At 55.7% G+C, this 17,148-nt stretch overlaps 1 protein-coding gene across 5 annotated transcripts in view; it reads right to left on the reverse strand.

The window, feature by feature from the left end:
* Positions 1–17,148, reverse strand: part of SHANK2 (SH3 and multiple ankyrin repeat domains 2) — a 471,338-nt gene that overhangs the window by 367,074 nt on the left and 87,116 nt on the right. For all 5 annotated transcript variants that reach the window (XM_073217285.1, XM_073217283.1, XM_073217284.1 and 2 more), the window contains 3 exons: positions 13,014–13,217; positions 9,705–9,776; positions 7,443–7,551 (listed from right to left, as the gene is read on the reverse strand). In XM_073217285.1, coding sequence (XP_073073386.1) covers positions 7,443–7,551; positions 9,705–9,776; positions 13,014–13,217 — 385 coding nt within the window. The remainder of the gene's footprint in view (positions 1–7,442; positions 7,552–9,704; positions 9,777–13,013; positions 13,218–17,148) is intronic.

Here is a 17,148-nt window from a genome sequence, read left to right on the forward strand (position 1 = left end):
AATGGTTTACCATGTGACCCAACAGTGAATTATTTGGTATTCACCCAACTCTTTTGAAAACTTATGTCCACATCACACCCTACACACAAATATTTGCAGCAGCTTTATTCATAATAAACCCCAAACCAGAAGCAACCAACATACCCTTCAACGGAGGACAGATAAACAAAACTAGGACATCCATACCATGGATTCTTATTTAATGATAAAAAGAAAAGTGCTGTTAAGCCATGAAAAGATACAGCTAAACCATAAATGCATATTACTAAATGAAAGAAGCCATTCTGAAATAAACTATGTCCTGTTCTCTAGTTGATCAAGTTGCATTCCACTGTGGAGTGCAGGTAGCCACTAAACATGGATACTAGAACAGAACAATTAAATAAAGGAACACAGAATGTGGTAGCCAGTGAGAGAGATTATGGGTAAACAAGGGAGGAGACTAGAATGATCAACGTGGCAATAGATCAGAGGTGGAGATGTCAGGGTGAACTCATGTTGAGCTTAATATAGATATGGATGGTTACATTTAAAAATACTTATAGGTGTGTATATATTCACGGGTTAGCACACACACTTATATCTGTTGCTCTGTCAGCTGACAGGGCCCAGAGCAAGGACATCCCACAGCACCGAGCACACCCGTCACCCAGATATTGGTTTCTAAGACCATTCTCCATCGAAAGAAACCAGGGCTCCTGGATAGAATGGCTAATTTTAGACAAGATGGGCCTGGAGCACCTTCTAGTGCCAGAACCTAAGAGAGTGGCCCAAAAGTGGTAATAATAACCCACCTGGATAGGAGCGTGTCAAAGAGACACAGGAGCTGGCAGAAGAGCGCCCAGTGGCCAAAGGTGGGACAATTTGAGCAACAAAATACAGGTGGGATTGGGTTATAACCCAAACTATAAACTGAATGTCCGTGTGTTCATACTGATACAAACAGCTGATTGAACAAATAAGTGAATGATGAGGACGAAGGGACAAATCTGTACGCAGACGCACTGCCCCCAAGGAGGTGGAGCAGAACTCCCCACTGCAAGCGTGGACTGGGCTTAGTGCCTTCCCTCCAAAGAGGACAGCCCCTAAAGGGGAAAAGAGAATAAACTGTAGAGTTGGACACCTGGCGAGCATACCTGCACCAGGTGAGCATGGCTGACGTCACAGGGAGAGGCTGTGTAGGCAGTGGGACTCTGGTGCGACAGGAGGAGCAGGCTCCTGTGTCGTCCTCCCGGGCACACACACCAGGCTAACTGTGTGACTAAACATCAGAAACCCCCCAGAGGGGTTCCCCTCACCACTGCCATGGCCAGCAAAGCAGGGAGGCCCCAGAAACCGTCACAGCCCAGAGGGGCCTCCGGAGACATGACACTTGTCACCAGGGATCCTGGAACCGAAGGACTTTAAGTAACTACTAATGAAATCAGAAGTGAGGATGGGCTTTATTAATATTAATACCAGTTTGTTAATTATAAAACTGTTCCCTACTCGTGTTAAGATGGTAGTGATGGGGAAGTGGGTGTGGGGTATGGGGGCATTTGTTACGATCTTGATAATAATTCTGCAGATTGAAAACTGCTATTTTTGTTTTTTTTAATGTATCAAAAAAACAGGCTCAGGGCTCACACTACAGGTTATGGTTAACGTGGAAATGTTGTGTCTGGCTATCACCACGCGGCTGCCAGGGAGACACAGACCCTTCGCCCAGAGCTGTGCGCATGACACGGGTCACTGTGAGGAGGTCCCAGACTGGCCTCTCCCTTGGCCCGCTCTGGCGGGCGTCCCAGAGGCTCACTCCAGCCCCTGTCCCCGCATCCACACCCCTCACACCGTGGCTCCTCTCTTCCTGAACATGCGGCACCTTGTCCTACCCCATGTCCCAGGAATCCTTCCTGACACGTGGTGGGCACATGGGTGAAGAATTCTGCGACCGGATGTCCCACTGGAGCCCTCGTGCACAAGCAAGTCTCTTTGTGCCAGGGACTGTGCCCAACAAGCCTAAGGCAGCGAGACATAGGGGCAGGGAGGTGTAGACCCTGCAGTCTTCAAGGTGACCTCTTCACACTGGGTAACTCATGTGGCCCTGACCCTCCGCAGACCAATGTGTACAGGGTCCCAGAACCACATCCCCTCAAATCACCACCCATTCCCTGCTGCTACCGTTTCTGTAGAATGTCTCACGGGATTCATTAGGAATCTACCACGAGGCACCAGATACGGACCATCCGTCCTCATGCACAAAACAAGCCCTATTCTTCTCATAGCCAGAGCGCAGTGGAAGCCCTGCTCGGTGCCCAGGGACCTGGAGTGGCCACAAAACCTTCTAACTGTGCCACGTGGGGGCAGGGAAGGCACTCCCTGGAGCTGGGCTGCAGTGACATGTGGCAGAACCTGACCCATCGCGGCACAGATGACCAACAGCACCGGTGACAAGCTGAGGAGTTTCTGCTGCTGCCCTGGAAACTAATTTAGTAATTGCATCTCACAAACGGGGTCCAGACACATCTTCTGTGAAATCCACTCAATGAAAATTTCTGTATTTTATCCCTCAAGACATTTCACGGTTTGAAAGACATTTCCAGCTTCACAAATACCCCTGCCTTGTGGTGACAGGGTCACCTCCAAGTTCGAGAACACAGTGTGAAATAAACACAGTGTACTAATTTCCACTCAGGTTTCCTTTCTGGGGCTCAAAACACCATTCGTGTCATCTCACAGCGTTCAACCAAAGCAGGGACCAGCCCCGAGGCCCTGGTGGACGAGCCTTTATTTCTCTACACTGCTTTGAGTGTGACTAAATAAATTTCCATTATAACAGGTACCAGACAGTCGGGTGCAATCACAGAGGCTGCTTTTAACTGGCAGGTCATTCCACTGGGATTTAATTCTCTTCGGCGCATCCCTCAATCTGGAAGGGCTTTTTTCCTCCACTCGGGTCCCTGCACGCAGCCCAGCAGCGCCTGAGAACCATGCGGTGCAGGGACACGGTCAGGTCTGAGCATCATGTTTCCTGCACTTGTAAGCCGGCTGCTTTCAACTCTCTGCACGGCAGGTAAAGGTGTCCGCTTTTCAGTCGGATCCTGCTCCATGAGGGGTCGCTTTGAAGAAGTCACCAAACTTGGTGCAGAGCCACTAAAACACACGAAAAGTGCTACACTATCAGAGCCATTGAGGATGACAGCACAGCAGGTGTAATAAAAGGGGACGTGAGCCCCCATCCCACCTCGACCACCCGGTGCTGCAGCTGAGAGTCCATCGGGATCAGGAGCTACGCTTGCTCAGTGGCCACAGGCCCTCTAGTCCTGGACTCTGCCCAAGCCAGTGCCCGCTCAGATGGGCATATGCGCGGAGAGAGCCCACCCACGGCCCCAACTCCTGTCCATCTGGGTAGGTGGGGGGAGCACGGACCCTGGGATCCAAGAGCCAGCCAGCCCGCAGGCCCTGCCTCCTGCCTCGCCGGTGCCCTGGCGACCACCCTCCGCTCTCAGGGCCACCAGCTCCTCCACGGACGCCCGCCCCACAAAGGGGGCTGCTTCGTGAAATGTGTGAGGACTGAGAGACCGGAGGCTCCTCATGCCCTTGACACGTCGCTGGGCCCCAACAGGCCTCATGTAACTGCAGCTGTAGTTACCCAGTGCCCTGGCCACTTCTAGGCTGACGGATCGTGCCAGCTCACCTGGGACCAGGGGCTTTCTGGATGTGGGACTTCCAGTGCCACAGTCAGGCTCTCCTGGGGAATCAGGACAAGTCAGTCCACTGCCTGCTGCCTGGAGGCGGTGTCCCAGAGCCTGGCCTCTGTTTGCCCTCTGGGCCCAATACAAGGGGAGAACACCTCTTGTGCCCCTGTGGTGCTGGATGGCAGAACTTTCCGGAGGCCCTACCATGGATGGCACTCCACACCTGAAACCCGCCATACACGCTGCCCCTCTGGCACTCCGACGCTCCCTCTCGGGAGGTACTGTCATCGGGCTGAGGAGATGAAGAAATGGGTTCAGCGGGGTTCATTCAACCACGCTTCGCACAGGTAGCCTCGGACACGTGGGGTGAAATGTGGTCTCCCCAGGGTCCCCAAGGCCAGCTCCCAGGGCTGCAACCTGGCAGGGCTCACCTCTCAGGGTCATCATCCCATACGGACTGTGGTTTCATATGTGTCGCCGGGGTCTCAGCGTGCTTGTCTGAGGCGGGAGTGTGATGTGGCCCCAGACACGCTACCTCGGACACAGGCGGGTGCAAACGGGTGCCTTCCTCAGGACGGCGCCTGCGCGGGCCTCTCACAGAGCCTGTGCTGACGTGGTATTCTCCCTCACACTCACTCTGCACCCGGCCACTGTCCGGGAATCACCCACAGCTGGCTTGTCGGCAGAACCTCGGCCCCGTGTGGGCTTCCTCCTTTCAGGCATCGCCCTCGGTCCCCGCGCCCCCAGCCCCTATCAGTGCGGCTTCTTCTCTCCCAGTCTGTGGACATGAGGGAAAATTCCCAAGCTGGGAGCTGGGTCAAGTGAGTGTGAGACCGTGTGGCTGGCAGTGGACCTGGGGCTGCACTGGCCTCTGGTCAGACCTGTCTGGACGCATCCCTTCTCTTCTGTCCTGCTGTCAACATTCTAGTTTTGCCTTAAAAGAGAAAAAAACCCCACCATGTTTGATCACTTAGTCCATGCCTGGATGTTTACAGCAGATTTATCCGAACCTGGAAGCAACCAAGGTGTCCTTCACGGGTGACGGACGGACTGTGGGCCAGCCCCACGATGGGTATTATTTGGCACTAAAGAGAAACGCACCATTGGGGCCAGGAGACACCATTGGTCTCCTGGAGGGACCGTTGGTCACAGGACAAAGCAGACGGAGCCGGCCTGGAAGGGCCACACACTGTGTGATCCCAACCCCAGGACATTCTGGAAAAGGCAAAGCTGTGGAGACAGTGATGGACTGTGGTGGCCAGGGGCTGGGGGAGGGGATGGGCAGCGGCACACGGAGGGTTTGTAGGGCAGTGACAGGACTACATGGGGAGCACAGGACATGAGCATCTGTCCAGACCCACAGAGTGACGCCACCCAGAGTGAGCCTGGGGGAGCTGTGGACTCTAGTTAGTAATAATTGGCTCAAGAATTCCTTTTAAGGAGGAAACTGGTAGCAGGGTGGGGGGAGGTTTAGGAGCTTCCTGTTTTTCTGCTCAATTTTCTATAAACCTGAAACTGCTCTAACTAAAAGAGTTTACTAATTCCAAAAACTGGGGGGCAGGGGGGTGCCATAAAGGGAAAGCTTTGCCTTATAGAGGAACATAAACTGTGAGGAGAAGCAGTGTGATGTAGAAAACTGCCATTTGGCAACAACCACCATGAGAACTGTTCAATAATTGTTTTAAACGTTCAAATTGAAAATAAATAATTTCTAATTCACCTGTCCAGGCCAAAAACCCCAAAAAGCCCCAACTAAAGCACAATGCAGTGACGTGGGCAAAGGCCCGCAGAGCCCCCATGCCCGGGCGGCAGGCGCCCTCTCTCCCGGGCCCGCTGGCCTCAGCCTCCGCTGTAGTGCTGGGCCGCCTGCCCCGCGCTGGACTCTTTGTCGGGGCTGCTTTGTGTGGATCCGCGGGGCCACCGGGGTTCTGATTCTTCTCTGCTAATGTTTGTCTGATAATGTTTAACTCCAGGCATGGCCAAGAGAAATGGCTGTGGACCTCTATTCTGAAATATTCGAGGTCTATGCTAGGTATTTAGAAAAAAAGTTAGGGTTTTGCCCTGGAATAACAGGCATTTCAAACCCATAGAATCCAGAAGACACCGGATCTGGGGAGGAAGCGGCAGAGGCACTGGTCGGGGAGGGAAGGAGCCAACTAGAACAAGAAGCGCAGCCCGCAGGGAACACGCCAACCTCCCCCTACAGCCGGCCCGGGCAGGCGAGACAGGTGGGCCTGGGCCCCGGGAACCATCCGGAAACAGCCACGGAGTGGGCCAGGCCCAGGGCCCAAGGAGAGAATCCAGGTCAGGGACCCACAACACCCAGGCCTGGCTGAGGGCTCAAGGACATGCCCGGGAGTCCACCGGTCCATTCACAGGTAGAGCTTAAGTACTGGGAGCTACATCACAGGACGAGCAGAGGGGACCCGCCCTTGTGGGCAGGGAGCCAGTCTGGGTGACAAGACAGAAAAAGAGCAGCTCAGCGTGGTACCAGAGGCACAGCCATGCGGGCTCACTGCCTGCCCACCCCCGGCACCCGAACCCTTTGCTCCCCCTCAGCTCAGCTGAACATCCTCCACCCGCTGCTTCCACCTGCCCCACCTACCCCGCACCTGTCCCACCTGCTTCCAGAAGAGCACCCCTGCAGCTGTCCGCTCTGCCCAGACACGCGGCAGAGCCCATCACCACCCACCACTCCCTGACCTTGCAACGTCAGGGCCCCTGCAGGCACCACGCTGCTCCTTCCCTGCTGGATGTCCCCACCGGCAGGGGACCCCCGGGGTCTCTGCGCCACACCACCCGACTGGGACTGCCTGAGCCTCCAGCGAGAGCCCAGCTTGCCATTCCGCACACAGACCCCGCTTCCCTAACTCACAGAGCCCCCACCTGGGCTGGCTCCCCACTCGTGTTCAGCCACTCCAGCACATTCCCCGATGCGCTCAGCCTCCTGCCTAGTGCACAGAAATGGGGTGGTAGTTGCCAGAGGCAGGATAGGGGGCACAGAGGCCAAAAGGTATAAATTTCTGGTTACCATAAGATAGATGAGTCCTAGGGAAGTCATGTACAACATGCCGACGATAGTTAACAACACCGTGTTGCATATTTGAAAGCCAATAAAAACCCATAGATCATTAAAGTTCTCATTACAAGAAAATAAGGTTTGTAACTGAGCGTGGTGGTGGGTGGCACCTACGCTTACTGTGATGATCAGATCATTTACAACAAGATACTGTATCAAGTCGATTCGTGAATCTGAAACTAATGCAATGTCATCCGTCATATCTCAATAAAACTGAGGGGAAAAAGGGAAAAGGTAAGATTAAGTAAAAGTTAATGCTTGTGCAGAATCGTGGAATTAAAAAAAAAGAAATGTCCAGCCCCAAATGTCAGAAGTGCTGAGACAGAACCGTGTCATTTTGTCCCACAAACGACTAGAGGCCCACACGCAGGCGGAAGTCAGCTTCCAGCAGAGGGCGCACGAACACAGCGCGTCTCGTGTCTCCGAGGCGGGCACAGAGCCCCGCGCGCGGCCGTCCCTTCCTTCATCCCGTTCATTGTTCATTTATTTACTTGATACACGCTGGCCGTGGGGGGCACCCGGGGGCACACTGGCTCCACCCTTTTTCACCCAGAGCTCCCAGGGGAGCGAGAAAGTGCTTCTAAAGACCAGGTAAGGAGTCAGTGCTGCACATGCGTGTGACTTAAGAGAACCGCTTTCTCCAACTAACCCGCACTTGCGCAGCGTGCCCCATGCCCGGGCCCTACCTCCCGTCTCCAGGTCGTGGAAGTTCGGGTCCAGGCCTCGCTCCAGCATCTTGACGATCTTCTCCACTGAGCAGTGCTGTATGTGATCCATGCATTTCTTCAGATTGGTCTGCAAAAAAATGATGAAACAGAAATGTCTTCAAGAGAAACATCTGGCAGCCGCAAGAAGGGGCCTCACAGAGCGCAGACCGGCCTCCTCCACCGAGAGGGAGCCGAGCCTCCACGGGGCCTCTGTCCGCCCCACGGCTCACCAAGCACCTGGAGGCCCAGGGCGAGCAGAGCCCACACGCAGTGGGCGCAGTCACCCTGTCCTGGGTGGATCTCAGAAACCGCTCACTGCCCACCGTCCTTGCTGAAGGCCATGGACATCCCTGTTTCGAAGGAGGCCACGTGGAACTGCGCTGAAAAACTAGTTCCAGAATCCACCCCCGACAGTCTGGCCAGTGATGTCCAAGGACTGGTACTGATGTTTTCTAACCTCTAGGGGGCAGCAGCGGTGGAGGTCAAACAGGGCAGCCGCTCACTCAGGTTAATCCACTCTTTGGTTAACCCCACGCCCACGTGGGCAGGAACGGGGCACCGGCCACCAGGTGACTCCAGCTGAAGGGGAGACATGCGCTCCCATGAGACGAAAAGGATCAGAGAGTCGACCTCGGTGCGGGGACACTTCCCCAGCTCTGACCAGGTTCATCTGTAAGAAGATGTATGATTTCCTGTCCATCAAGCGGACAGCCTGGGCTCTCTGATCGCCGTCCCGGGATCCGACGCCTCCACCTGATGAATCTAACTGGCCACTCCCTCACTCTCCATCCCTACTCCACACCTCTCCCCAAACACACAGGGCAGGGGGCAACGGCGGCTTCCAGGCTGAAGCCTTCAGCCCTCTGGAGGCCGGATCTCCATCCAAGTGCCTTCCAGACATTCTGGGGCTAAGAATTAGCAAATGCACAAAGACACAAGATACACTTAGTTTCACTTAACACTTTCATTTCTATTTAGTAATTGACATTTTTTTTAAATTCACACACACATTTTTAACTACACATCAGAGGTAATAAAAAAAAACAGAAGTGCCCAGATCGTGGGGTCTGAACACCTCCATCCAGGCAGATTCGAGGGCTGGACACGGACAGTGCAGGAGGGGCCCCAGCGTCTTGTGTCAGAACCTTGTCAGCACTCAAAGGGCGGTGGGACATGCCGGAGAGCGGAGCCCAGCAAAGGGCAGCCACCAGCTGCACCCAGACACTCTGAGCACAAAAATGAGTAACAATAAATGCAAAAAAAATGTGCATCCCAGGAGCACAACAGAAATCCAGGCATCCATCCTGATACAAACGGGGGATGAAACAAAATCAAGGGGGCCCTGCTGGCTGAGAGCGCCCTCTGTGAGCTCAGAGCTCGGTGAGCTGCCCTGGGCAGCATCAGGCTGAGGGAAGGCGTCCAGGCAGCGTCCCAACCCTGGCTTCAGCTGTGCCCTCAGGATGGCTGGGGAGAGCGTCCCCCTGGCATTAAGGGAGGTCCCCACCACACACTTGGGCCCCAGCTCCCCCCGGACACCCACAGTATGCTGAGAAAGAGCAGGTGCACCCACGGCATACTGGCCTGGCTGCACAGAGACCCTGGGCAGGAGTGCCTGCTGTGTGCGCAGCCAGGGGCTGAGCGCTCTGCGGAACGCAGCCCAGGGCACTCTGCCCTACCAGGCTCAAGGCCCGGCTGCCCGCCTGCGTGTCTTCCCTCTGTGTGGTTTATGTACACAGCTCTTAATCGGCTCTGTACTTGAGGGGCGGCAGAGGAAAACCACCCCCACACTGTCTTGTATTTCAGCAGCGACGGCTCAGAGTCAAGAGTTACCCCTCCTCCCAGGAACACCAGAAAAAGGAGCGCATACGGCAGGTTCCACAAGGATAGTTTTTCATTTACAAGTTGTCGTCTAATGTGTTTTCATTACCCAGGATGAGGTGATGGTGGTAACAGGAGGGCCCTGCCTTGGAGGAGGTCTTCTGGACCACCCAGTGGGGTCTGCTCCCCTGCCTGAGGCCTCCTCCCCCGGGGCTTCACGGAGCAACCCCACCGCCCCCTGGGCAGCCCCGCAAACCCAGGCTACCTGCACATCCTGCCCTGCCTCTCGTGACAGGAATGCAGCAGGTGCCCCAGCACCAACTCCCAGGAGAAGGAGCCCTCTGCCCAAAGAGCTCCCGACCCCCAAAGATAACGCAAAATCAAAGGACGCCCAGAGCGTGAGTGACAGCCCAGCCCACTTACCTTTGTGTGCAGCTTGGCCAACTGTTTCTCGTCCAGACTGGATTGTTTATACACCCGCTTCTTGTATCGAAACTGGCACAGATGCAGAAACAGGAAAAAGAAGGGTTAATATAGCACATGGCTGTTCAAGGGGCAAACCAACATTTGGCTATCTCACCGCAGGTGGGGCTCCAGAGCAAACCCTCCGGGTGTTTAAAATAAACTACTGGTATTTGAGCCGCAGAGCCCACAACATCGAAGAGGAATTCTGCAGCGATCTGGCTAAAAAAGCCCTGACAAGAGCGACTCAAAGGGATGGAAGGGTCAAGGTCCTGGGGTAGAGGAGCAGCCGTCTGCAGTGCGCAGCTGTCCTCCGCATTATTAGTGACCACGGTCTGACCACCGTTAGTGCGGCACTGCCAATACACCAGGGCACGGCTTCAAGCGGCGGGACTCTGTGGCCTAGTCCATGTGTACAAGCCCCAGCCCCGGGAAGCCGTCTCCTCTTACACCTGCAGCCTCTGCCTGGGGCTTCGTACCCAGACGGCAGTGTCTCCTGAGCTGGAAAACACAGTAGGAACCGAGTGCATCCTGCCCCCATGCAGCAGCTGTGCCCGAGAATGCCCCAGTGTGTCTGCTGCACCACCCTAGCACCCTTCTCTGGTGCCTCCCCCCACCAGGGCCCGGACCCTTTGCAACAAACTGCTGGAGACACTACACAAGGCTTGGGAGGGATGCCGACAGTCATGAGGATCCTGAGCTGAGGTTTCCGCGCTGGCCGTTTTCCCCATCTCAGACCCTGTCTCCTTATCTGCGGCAGGGAGATAACAGCACAGAACTCCCAGGGTGGCCCAGGGACTGGATGCAAGCTCCCGGGCCCAGTGCCGGGGCTGGACGAGTGCTGCTTCACCCCTCCTCCCCCACTCGCCTGACTGCATCATACCCCGAGGAATTTAAACAAGCCCACGAGTGAAAACACCCTTTGTGAAACGGAGGTGCAGGGCAGTGGGAGAACTAATCCCGAAACCGAGCGTCTAATCCCATATAAAGTTCCCAAAGCCGCAGCCTTATCCTCCTTCCCCATTGCTGCAAAGAGAGCTGCAAACCGGCCAGATTGCTTTGTCACACAGACCAAAAGGTGACTTTTTTTTTTAAGTGCCAAAATAAACTCGTTGTGAAATCAGAGTTCTACTCCTGGCTCCAGCTGTGCACAGTTTCTGGCTGACGAGTGCTGATCTCAAACTGCAGGTCCGCCTTCCCGAACCGAACTGGCAGGTGGAGATCCAGGCCTGCTCCAGGGCCTCCGCCCCGACCCCAGAGCCCACCAGGGCAGTTCGTTCCACGTGCCCTGCACCCCAGGACCAAGATGAAACTCTCCTGGCCTTCTCACAACACCTCTGAGACTTCAGAAGCCAGAGGGGGACAGCAGGGGGGTAACAGACGGTGTGACTTGTCACTAACTTGACAAGTCTGCAGGAATTCAGGTCAGTGGGCACTTTTACTGGTCATAAAAAAAGTACCCCAGGACTGAGAACATGTCCAGGCAGGAGGGACATACTGAGGACAGACTCTGCAGAGCCACACGCATTCACCGCCCCTGCCCCAGAGGAATGCGGCCCAGAACTACAAACTCCCTTCCTGCTAGTTTGTCAGAGTTTCCTAAGAAGTCAGCCACACTTTACTCAAATTATCCAAGGCAAGGAGCTCAGATCCTTGCCTTCCCCTAAGTGTCCCCCACCAGGCCCTTCCCAGCTCCGCACGGTGGGTTGCCTGGCAGGACGGTGGCCCAAGGGGATGAATGTAAGTACAAACAGCTCTCTCTTGCCAAAGAGGCAGATGACAGCACCGACTCGGGGTGTTTGCTGACCCCCAGGCCTTACGCTGAGTCCTGCTCTGTGAAGTATCTCGTTTGAACCTCACAGCCACCCAAGAAGGTGGTACTAATGTTTCCCCAATTTCCAAGCTGGTCATTTGGGCCCAGAGAGGCTAGGTGGTGCACTCAAGGTCACACAGCTACCAAGAATGAGACCAAGGGTGTCTGACACTGCAGCCCACATATCCACGAGGGGCGATGGGCACAGGGGCATCTCAGCTCCCTCAGCTCCCGTGAGTCCCTGGATAGGACATGGGGAGGAGGACACGCCCACCCACTGCTCTGAACGCTACAGCCCAGCCCTGTCCTTTCCCATGCCTGCCCTTGTTCGGCTCTCAGGAGTAAGGATGGGCTGTTCCCAGGACTTCTGGTCTCCTGCCCCATTTCACTGCTGCTATAGAAATTACCAGCCCCTAAAATGAACTGGTTATTTACTGTCCCACTGGAGTGTAAGCGCCATTAGACAGAACTTTGACTCATGCATGTGAGACATGCCTAGAAAGGGACTGGTACTTAGGCTCCCAGCAAGAGATTTTTCAATGGATACCCATTTTACAGATGAGCCAACTGAGGCCGGACCAGTGAACCACACAGCTGCCATGTGGCTCCCATGTTCCCCTGGCCGGACACGTTCCACCTAAATGGGGACCTATAACCACAGCCTCCAAGTCACTACCGGACCTAGACATGGGCAGATGAGGTTTGTCCATGCCACCTGGCTTCAGAGTGCCCTCCAACTGCTGAGAATATTGCGGGACCCACGTCAGTGGCTCCAACGCCAGTACAATTCCACACTCAGCCTCCTGCCACGAGACCTCGCTGGAATGAATACCATCAGGTAGCGACACATCGCCGTTTGTACAAGGTAGAAATGACATTTCCAGCTGCTTGTGTGCCTGTCCTGACACTTCATGTGGAACTGCTGTACACACACTCAGGAGCAGCCTGCCGGGCGTCAGAGAGGCAGGACCAGGCTCACTTCCTGTGGGAACGTGCTAGGCTGTCTGACGTGCATGCGCATCAGCCCGTTCACAAGGCAGGCCCGACAGAAGGTTGGCTATAGCAGTTCAAAGCTTAGTCACTCCCGGGGTCATTCCTGCAAGAGGCAGAGAGGAAGCTGATCGCAGCCGGATGGCCCCTGGCCCACCATATGCCCAGCGGCAGGAAGGCTGACTCAGGGAGGCACCCGACTGTAGGTCTGCACCCCACGACTCACAGGCCTGCTCCTGAGCCTGACAGAGAGCCGTGGTTCGCTCCTATCAAGACTCTGCCCTAACACACTCCTCCGCTCTACCGTCAGAAACAAATTGATTAAAATCACACAACCATCTGTAATTCACAAAATTAGGTGCACCCTCAAGACCCCAAACTGACTCTTAAATCTGGGGCTCACCCCCCAGTCCAACATAATCTGGAGTTTGGAGAAGGAGCAGCCCCAGCCCGGGTGCAGTGCGTACCTCCAAGGAGGGCACGCCCTTGCCCGCAGGCTGCGGGTACTCCCGCAGCAGCCGCTCCTCGTCCAGGAACTTGCCGTCGCGCCCACCGCTGGCCGGCTGGAACAGCCCGTAGTTCAGGGCGTCCCTCAGGCTCTGGTTCAGCGAGCACAGAATCCGCTGCTTCGCAATCCACACGGTGGCATCTGGGTTAAACCGGATGCATTTCTGTGGGGAAGGAAAGCCATCTGATTAGGTGCAGAAGGCCGGGGTGGGGAGGGCGCAGCACGGGGCAGAGGCCATGCTGTCACCCCTGCATCCTAACAGTGTCTGAGCTGCAGGCCCCTGGCTCTTCCGCATGAAACGTAAGACCTGAGTCACTGGGAGGGATGACTTTTGTGAATACAAAAGGTGAGAAGTTAAGGTTGAGTGGCTGGTCTGTGGCCTGGACACTAACTAGTGACCCAACTCTCCCCTGGCCGTGGCGTGCATTTCCCGTAATCGATACCGCCTATTGCCGGAGAGGTTCCCTCACGTGTATGGAGCTTCTCCGCCTTCAGTACTCCTTAAAACCTGGCCCTCTCCTCCACCAACAAGTTCAGGCCCCAGAATCTGCATTTCTCACAAGTTTCAAGGTGACGCTGTTCCACTTGGTCTGGGGAACACACTTTGAGGACCATGACTCGAGCAAACCGTAGCATGACTTAAATATGACATCCACTGCTCTTTCGCGTCCCAGACACAGCAGGCACCTCAGCCCCCAACCTCCCCATTGGGAAAGCCCATGGCCCAGCGCCTGTGCGCCGCCCACTCTGGCCCCAAACCCAACAGCTTCCAAAGGACGGACACCACCCTCCCGGACCACAAAGGCAGGCACTGATGAAGAGTGCTTTGACTGAGAAATCGTATCAGATGCCATGAGAGCTCATTTTTTAAAAGCTGCATGGTGTAGACAGTGCCTGCAACGCAATCAAGAATACTGTTCCGAAACAGAACATTGCCGCCAAGAACCAAATGGCGCAGCTTGGCCGCACTCCCAGCGCCCTTCTCGGAGACTCACCGGCAAGCCGGGACAAACAAGGGCCAGGCCAACTCCCCTTCTAACTGTGACATCTCATTTTTATTGAATTAAAATTCAATACTGCCATCAGCATTCCATATAGCCACCAGCAGGGGCTCAGGAATTTGCCGTATCGCTGTAAAAGCGTTCAGAAAGAACGAGGTCTGACTGAAGATGAGGCTGGATCCAGCTCTCTGCAGGGGGTTCCGAGCACCCAAGGATTAGAGGTCCCCTTTCTGAGCCACGGGTCTCGGGTAGGCTCCTCCTCACCCAGTAGTGCTGACAATGAGGCTGTTTCAGCAGGCAGCCCAGAATCCCACCGCCCAGGACACCTGACCCGGGGTCATGAGCGCTCTGTCCGACCCTCTCCAATGTCAAAGGCCGAACTCGGGGTAACGCTCAGAGCTCCACAACGGGCTACGAGGCTGGGCGGGGCTGGCTATTCGCCTCAGCGACATGCCAGTGACTTCAGCTGCACCCCTGGCCCATCCTCGGCTGAATGAGAAGGTGGACACTGGAAATATGGACAAGCTCTATCACGCGACCCCATGGGGCTGCAGATGACTCACGATTCCTGTTTGGGGGATTGTTGTAGGCCCCTGGTTCCAAAACACAGACTCCAGTTCCCTTAGATATCTGCACCCGCGGCAGGCCGGAGCTCCCACGCTGGACCCGGCAGGTGAGACCCGCCAGCAGGTGTGTGCTGGGTGGGCCAAGGCTGGAAATCACTGCCCAGGGGACCCGGGCGGCACCGCAGGTGACCACAGAGATGTGTCTGCTGCCACTCCATGGGTGGGCCAGGGAGGCTGCCTTTGTCATGAGCACCCAGCCCTGCAAAATGAATAAATGTCCTGCCCCAGAGGGCCCCCGAGAGACCTCGAGGAGCGGCAGCTCAGGTCAGAAAGCCTCGGGTCTGCAGCCCGGCTGCCCACGCTGACCTTATGGTCCCAGGCTGAGCTACCAACCCCATGGCCTTGTCTCTGTGATGGAGTCAGGGGGCTGCAGAGCTGGCAGGGCTGCCGCAAGGATCAGGAAGACGGGGCGCCACTACAGGCTGAGTGTGTCCCCCAAAGATGCTGAAGTCCTTCCCCTTCCCTGGGAATGTGGCTGGTCTGGAAACTGGGTGTGGGCAGGTGCAATCAGGCTAAGATGAGGTCACAGTGGAGCAGGGTGGCCCCCAGCTCACGAGGACTATGTCCTTACAGAAAAGGGAAATCTGGCCCCCAGGTCACACACAGGAAAGCCCGTGTGAAGGTGGAGGCAGAGATCGGGGTGATGTTTCCACAAGCCAAGGAGCCCCACAGATGGCCAGCGAAGCCCCAGAAGCCGGGGAGAGACCTGGACCAGATGCTCCCTCACGGCCTCAGAAAGGGGCTCACCCTGCCAACACCTCGATCTTGACTCGCAGCCTCCAGACTGGGAGACAGTAAATTTATTCAATTTATTAATTTATTAAGCCACCCAGGCTGTAGGCCTGGTTACAGCGGCCCCGGTAACTAACACCTGTGCAAAGCAACCACCGCTCTTGTCCCCAGACAATAGCTCAGGGCGCCGAGCACCACGCCCCATGGTAAGTCTTTTCCTTTCACACCTGATGGGTGCTGCCTATGTGTTCACACCAGCTCAAGGCAGGCCCTGGTGCATCCCGTTCAGAAGACACTGGGCAGACTTAGCTACACCCACCTCTCACTGACTCCCCACTGAAGTGTGCCGTTGCTCACCAAGCACCCCTTCCAGCCACCCCGGCTGCAAGGACAGTCCTCACCCGGCACAGGTGACCACCCTTGCTGGACGAATGAGTGAGTTACGGCCGGTGCACGAGATCCGTGACAAGGCAGCCCCAGGCCCTGTGGCTCGTGGCGACAGACTCAGCTTTGATCGCTATGGAAAAGGCAGAGATAAAAGCTCGAACAGCCCTGTGGGAGGCCACGCACACCATGGGCAGAGCCCAGGAACGGAAAGGAGCATGAGTGTTTGGGGTGGGATTTCAGGGAGAGGGCTGAGCACAGGGAACGACAGGGGCATCTGGGGGCGGGGGAAGGGGGCCATGGAGCCCTGGGCAGAAGCTGTGTAAGGGCCGCCCCGTCCCAGTGCTCCGGGTGTGCAGCCTGATGCCGTGAGGCCCGCCTGGGGAATCCCGGCCAGTTCCCGCAGCCGCCCTGTGGCCCACCTGTCCCTGGTGCCCTCTGGGGCTGAGGCTCTCAAGCACGGGGAGGGGTGCAGACAAGCCACTGGGAACCCCAGGGCCCGGCCCTCCCACCTAGGGCTGCCTGAGGAGACGCTGCCCGTCTGCCTGCTGTCCACCTTCAGCAGGAAGGTCCTGACCTTCGCTGCATCACCACAGGGCCCAGAAGGGCGGGGACACGACTGAGACGGGGATCTCGCCCCCTAAGGATCTCAGGGCCCAGCGAGAGATGGCAGTGGTGGTGACGGTGGCGCGCTTGTGGTTAACATTTAGAATCCTAAAATGCCAGAGACTGAGCTAATGGTGTTTACCTTCACCACAACCATGAGTGGACATTTGTAGTAGTAGTAATATTATATTACTATGATACAATCATGATAAAATAATTATAAATCATCATCATTATTATTGCCATATGCAGATGAAGAAACAGCCTCAGAGACTCAAGTAAGCCTCCCAAGACCACATGTCTAGAAGAGGTGGAGGTTCGGTCTGGGCCCAGGTGGGCCTGGCTCCCAGGTCCCCGCTGTGTCACTGACACGCTGCCTGCAGTGCAGGAAGGCATAAAACATTTGACACTCTCTGAGAAAACAGAAGACACATTTGTGTTCACTTCCGCCGTGGGTCAGGGAGTTGAGATTTTCCAATTATTTGTCAGTTTATCCCAGTGTTGTCGTTGCTAATTACAAGGGAGAAACTGTTTTATCTCCATTGTGGGAGAGTCTCAATAACTTTTTTCGAAGAGGTAAAGGTGTAGCCTCTGGGGTGCCCGCGGGGCGGAGGCCCCCACGGCTGCGTCTGAGGCGTGAGCGTGGGTCCTTCCACCTCAGGGCTGGGCTTGTGGGCAGGGGGAGAGATGCAAAGAAGAAAACCTTTGGAGGAACAGCAGGGCAGTGCAAACAAAGACTTTCCCG

The sequence above is a fragment of the Manis javanica genome, chromosome 11 (assembly GCF_040802235.1).
Source record: "Manis javanica isolate MJ-LG chromosome 11, MJ_LKY, whole genome shotgun sequence".
Taxonomy (NCBI): Eukaryota; Metazoa; Chordata; class Mammalia; order Pholidota; family Manidae; genus Manis; species Manis javanica.